A 6,598-nucleotide genomic window follows, 5' to 3' on the forward strand; every position below is an offset into this window, starting at 1 on the left:
ATAGATTCATACTAGATTTTCTGACATTTGACAATTCGACCAGCAAAATCTAAATCAAATAGTTGACCGACGTTGTTTAAGCCGTTAAAAATAATAAAAATAGCAAATAAAACAATCGGTGAAAATGGTGAGTACACTTATAATAATAAAACAAATTTATGTTCTACAAATTCAACGCTAGATAACGAATATCTCGCGATTTTCCTCTTCAATTTCGGTAACATAACAAATTGAGGTTAGAAACCGTTTGAACGGATTGAACATATAAACGAAAAATTTGCTGGTAAATTCCGTAACAAATATTGAAAATAGTGTGCACGTCAAGCTTTTCCTCAATTACAGTATTTGTGAACGGACCAAGCCAAATTTCTTAGTAAAATTGACAATACAAAAAATTGATCGCGTTTGTTCCATTGCAGCCTTTGACGAACGCAGAAAGAAGAAAAAAATATGTCGAAAAATTGAAGGCAAACGGTGAATACGAATCGTTCAAACAAAAAAAGGCTGCTAGTGAGAAGGCGAGACGCGATAGGCTGAAAATTGGATTGGACAAGCTTCCGAAAGCCGAACGTGAGAAGGTGAAACGAGTAAATCGAACTTACATGCGAAAGAAGGTTGCTGAATATCGACAACGAAAAAAAGGTTTGCCGGTTGAGAAAACTGGTACATCGTCGAATGCATCGAATTTATCGGAAGGTCAATCGGAAGCTGGGTACAAAACGACGAGTGCTCTGCACAAGGCCGTTGCAAAGTTAAAACGAGCACTACCGTCAACGAGCGGTAAGAAGAAAGAGGCAGTTTCAAAACTTCTGCTGACATTCGATGAGAATGATCAAAGCGACATTGCAAGACGAGTAAGCGGAGTCAAGACGCGACCCACAAGAGCGCTTAGCTCTGGCATAACCGATTCAGTAATATCATTCTACGAGAGGGATGACGTTAGCCGAATGTCACCCAACATGCGAGATTGCCGGAAATTTGTTGATCCGAAGACTGGTGTCAAGGAAGAAAAGCAAATTCGTTATCTGATGTACAAGCTGAGTGATGTCTATGATATGTTTGTACGACATTTTCAAAACGGTAAGACCTCATATCTTCTTTCCACATACAAAACCAATGTCCCCGAAAAATTTACAACATATTTAACGATTCGTAAGCCAACAAATATTTCGTAAATGATTCATGGCACACCTTACCAGTGCTATGTTCATGGTTTTCATACCATTACAATGTTCCCACGTATAGATGATTTTTGACTTTAGATATTCTTCCATCGACTTCTCAAATTTGTAAGCTGATTTTGCTTTGTCTTTCGATTTATTATAGGTGATGATACGATGGAAGTACCTTTAAAATTGACAAAATTCACCGAACTCCGACCAAATCACGTAAAATTGGTTAACCAAACGCCGCTTGAAACCTGTTTTTGTATTCACCACTCAAATTTCATTATGTGTTGTCAAGCACTGAATCGTTATTTGCCAGAGTTTCCCCAAAATGGTCCTGAACTTGAACGTTTGCTCATTTGCGACAAACCGAAGAAAAACTGCTGGCTACGTTCCTGTTCGGTGTGTTCCGACTCTCAGATTCGAAAATTAATTGAAGACATCGTCAAACGTTCAGGAGTCAGATTGAAAAGTCAAGCGAAGTGGACGCAGTGGCGGAAAAATGACGAAACAAATCGGTTCCAAAAATACGTAATACCGGGAAAATTGAGTGATCTACAAAGCTACTTTATGAATATTATGCCCGAATTCCTTAAGCACACATACACGAAACGAAGTCAGGCAGCAACGTTCGAGAAAGACACTCAAGAAGTCCGAAAATCAAAAGGAAGGATTGCTCTTATCCAGATTGATTTTGCCGAATGCTTCAACTGCGAAGCCCAAGAGGAGGTGCAATCGGCGCATTGGAACCAAGCCACCGTGTGATAACTATTTTGCTCTTCGTTTTTAATTTTAAAATTCAGACGCACACAGCGCTATTGAAGTAGTGAATCTATTAGCCCATTGTTGGCTTGAAAATACAAAGTCAACTGACAAAAAATCATTTTAGCTTTTAAAATTTGGCTGGACAATTCAGAAATTGAATCTAAATTTTTAATATTTCTCCATTTTTGAATGTTGCGTGTGTGCCACTGATGAATTTTCATGAATTTTTTTAAAACAAAAATTCATGAAAATTTAGATCAAGAAAATTCGTAAATATCGGAACTAATTTTCAACTGAAAATTTTCAAATATTTTCGAACTTCTCGTTGTAGTGTGTGTTTGTGTATTTATTTGTGTGTACATTTGTATTTTTAATATTTCTCCATTTTTTGAATGTTGCGTGTGTGCCACTGATGAATTTTCATGAATTTTTTTAAAACAAAAATTCATGAAAATTTAGATCAAGAAAATTCGTAAATATCGGAACTAATTTTCAACTGAAAATTTTCAAATATTTTCGAACTTCTCGTTGTAGTGTGTGTTTGTGTATTTATTTGTGTGTACATTTGTATTTTTAATATTTCTCCATTTTTTGAATGTTGCGTGTGTGCCACTGATGAATTTTCATGAATTTTTTTAAAACAAAAATTCATGAAAATTTAGATCAAGAAAATTCGTAAATATCGGAACTAATTTTCAACTGAAAATTTTCAAATATTTTCGAACTTCTCGTTGTAGTGTGTGTTTGTGTATTTATTTGTGTGTACATTTGTATTTTTAATATTTCTCCATTTTTTGAATGTTGCGTGTGTGCCACTGATGAATTTTCATGAATTTTTTTAAAACAAAAATTCATGAAAATTTAGATCAAGAAAATTCGTAAATATCGGAACTAATTTTCAACTGAAAATTTTCAAATATTTTCGAACTTCTCGTTGTAGTGTGTGTTTGTGTATTTATTTGTGTGTACATTTGTATTTTTAATATTTCTCCATTTTTTGAATGTTGCGTGTGTGCCACTGATGAATTTTCATGATTTTTTTTTAAACAAAAATTCATGAAAATTTAGATCAAGAAAATTCGTAAATATCTGAACTCATTTTCAACTGATAATTTTCAAATATTTTCGAACTTCTCGTTGTAGTGTGTGTTTGTGTATTTATTTGTGTGTGCATTTGTATGTGTGATCAGCTTTTAACCAAAATTTTCTTTCATCTCTTTAGGTCAGTTTGTTTACTTCTTGTTTGAAGTTTGGAATGAATACTTTGCCCCAAGTAATTTGTTCAGATGATTCATCGCATACGAAGTTTGAAATTGCGATTTATTTATTTAAAGTTTTATCGAAACTCCCATCAAAGACAAAAGTCTTAAAAATCTGGAGCGACGGCCCCACCAGTCAATTTAAAAATAAATTTACTGGTGCGCTCATTCAGCTTCTCGAAAAAAAATTTAAAATTACAATTTTTTGGAATTTTTTTGCCACGTCCCATGGAAAGGGATGTGTTGATGGTTTGGGCGCTGTCGTTAAGAATAGAGTAAGACGACTTGTGAAATCGCGACGAGTGACCGTTAATAGTGCCAGCGATTTCGTCGACGCCTTCAATCTTGAAAATTCAGTAATTGCTGTCATCAACCTGAACGTATCTGAGGCCACCAAAATTCGTCGTGAATTAAAGCTTGACGAAGTATTTAATTCCGCTCAATCAGTACCTCATATATTCAGCTATCATCAATTACAAGTGGCTTCAAATAAAGTAATCGGCTCTTGTACCTCTGAGGAAGGCTACACCGTCAACGTTAAGTAGTTTTATCATTTTGATTTGTTTGTTCTGATTTATTTACATTTTTTAAATTCTTTGTTGGACTCTTTGTATTAATTATTTTGTATTCATTTCTCCGTTGCTTTTCTTTCTTCTTTATTTCATATCTCTTTATGTTTTAGTTTTTGATAGAATTTGTACGAAGTTTCTAATTTTTTTTATTTTCAAATACTTGACTAATTTGTAATGTAGAGTGTCCACAATGGCTGTGAACTGTTTTTTTTAAATAAACAATGAAAATAGTTGTAGATCAAGAATTGTAATCTCTTGACTTTCGTCATATTTGTAGACAAATTGATTTTTTGTAATAAAAACTAAATTGAATCCAACATTCGTCTTTCTTGAATCATTCATTTCATAAGGCTCGGAACAGGTCAGGTAGGCCTGAAACCTAAACTGAATAACCATGAAACCATGGGACGAAAACCACGGTTTTAGTTAAATCTGAAACAGGTCTGGTCAGGTCATGTTTAATTTGGAATATACCATTTCAGATCAAGCCTAGAGTCTCATAGCACACGTCCCAAACCAATGTTTTAACGAATAGTAATGCAAAATCACTTTCTGATTCTGGAAAATAACGGTAAGGCGTTAACTATAACGGTAGCATATAGCACGCTATACGTAAAGTGCAACGAATCACTTGTTCTATGAATCATAAAGTCATTTTGCATTTTTATTATTGCCGATGACATGAAGTTATCGAGGAATCTAACACACAGTGCTAAAAGAACGCACTTTTAAACTACGTAAAATGTGAACTCGCACACGCAAGTTTATTGATGTATTTTGGCCATGTCATCGACTTAATGACTCCTTTTACAAAATTTTGGTATCGAAAAATCGTGTGCGAGTACACCTTTTACGTAGTTGAAAAATATGTTGTTTTAGCACCGTGTGCCAAATTACCACACGCCGACATCAATTGCAACCTTAGTTGCCATTTGCGATTATCAATATCATCCATATATCTAACATCAAACTGAACCATACACATAATTAGACATAATTTCATTAACTGATTTATTTCGAATTTGAATTTTGCCCGCAACGTTTGGTACGTCTGGTACACTCACCATTCTTAGATAGAAAGTGTAATAGATTTTGTAATGATGGTAGCATTTTACGTAGTTTTGGTATGTAAAATGGAAACAAAGATTATCTCACGCAATACAATTAATTTCGAACGCTTTTATGTGTGGGAGTGATTAATCAATTTTAGTAAACAAATTGCACTAAAAAAAATTTCGGATACCGCGTCTTTTTCTAATAAATTTCGACTTTTAAGTTGTGATTCCGCAAAGTGTTAAATGGAAAACGGCGACATATTTACAATATTTTCTGTTATTTTGTATGAGTCAAGGGCTTTTTATTTTTATATTTTCAATGTTTATTGTTTCAATAATGTGAAAACGAACAGCGTTTCATATATACATCCCCGAATAATTGTGAAAATGTTGAAAAGCAAGGACACCTCTCAATAAGTCTCAAATGAAATGTGCCATATGCCCCTCTGTTCTACTCGTAAAACTCTGAGACTTTGCCGAAGAAAGTAACTCTCTATCTGTCACCACTCAAGAAATACCTCTAAAAACATAATTGACCCACCCATTTCCAACTTTCGACATTTTTCACATATGCCCCTCTGTTCTACTCGTAAAACTCTGAGACTTTGCCGAAGAAAGTAATTCTCTATCTCTCATAACCCAAAAAATATTAGTCCTTTCATCCTACGCTCGAGTAGCTCAAAATTTGGTCACTCTAATCACTCTAGCTCAAACGAATCTGCCCCGATTTTTTTAATTATTTTTTTGTTCGAATCGTGTTACGAATACCTTTCATTTGATGGCTCGCACGCCTCTGTAGGTTTCAATACAGCTAAGCTACAGCCGAAAACGCGTTCCCGACCCTCGAAAACCACACTCAGAAACCACTTCGAGGCCAATAAAACAAAATTCTGGTTTTTCCTGGGGTAATGGCGTATCACATATTCATTTTTATGCCCACCCTGAGACTCCTGCAAAATTTCATGGAGATTGGCTGACTGGTTTCCGAGATCGACCGTCGATAGATAGATAGATAGATAGATATATAGAAACATACAGAGTAAGTTGAAAGATTTTGATTGTTTGGGAACAGTCAATTTGGTATATTTTGTATGAAAAGTGACCAATTTCAAAACGATGTATCTCCGGCAATTTTAAACCTACTTAGTCGAGTGATAGCTCGTTTTGCTCGTATTTGAAGCGAGAATATGATAGATTATGTTTTGTGGTGATAAAAACCAAAGGGTAGAAACTGAAATGTTCGACTATACATAGTTGCCGCGTCTCAAAAAAATTTCTTTGTTCTTTTTTTGGGGGTTAGACTGCGTCAAGTCCTCCGCTATCGCTCCGGACATGATATTATAAAGATGATTCTTAAATAATGACACTCCCACTGTGAGTACTTCCTACGGGGCTAAAAAGTCTTGAAATTTTGTAGCCGCATAATAAAAGATTAATTTAGATAGACCATAATAGGCTTATGCTACAACAGTTAAGTGAAGAGGCGAGCAAAGTTGGCCTCAAGATGAACTTATCGAAAACAAAAGTCATGACCAACATCGGGGACGATAGAGAAATCAAAATTGGTGACACTGTCATTGAACGAGTCGACAGCTATGTATATCTAGGACATAAACTGAAGTTAGGTCTGGACAACCAAACTGCAGAAATAAGACGTAGGATTGGTCTTGCATGGGCAGCGTTCGGAAAACTCAGACTAATTTTCAAAAGCAAAATGAATAATAGTCTGAAACGCAAAGTTTTCGACACTTGTGTCCTTCCAGTGCTCACTTATGGAGCGG

At 35.1% G+C, this 6,598-nt stretch overlaps 1 protein-coding gene across 1 annotated transcript; it reads left to right on the forward strand.

The window, feature by feature from the left end:
• LOC119067047 lies at positions 1-2,052 on the forward strand. Its single transcript, XM_037169791.1, has 3 exons — positions 1-127; positions 420-1,080; positions 1,327-2,052. The coding sequence occupies exons 1-3, from the start codon at positions 125-127 to the stop codon at positions 1,929-1,931; spliced, it is 1,269 nt and encodes a 422-aa protein (XP_037025686.1). The 5' UTR covers positions 1-124; the 3' UTR covers positions 1,932-2,052.
• Positions 2,053-6,598: the final 4,546 nt, after the last annotated feature.

Source organism: Bradysia coprophila (genome assembly GCF_014529535.1).
Source record: "Bradysia coprophila strain Holo2 chromosome X unlocalized genomic scaffold, BU_Bcop_v1 contig_117, whole genome shotgun sequence".
Taxonomy (NCBI): Eukaryota; Metazoa; Arthropoda; class Insecta; order Diptera; family Sciaridae; genus Bradysia; species Bradysia coprophila.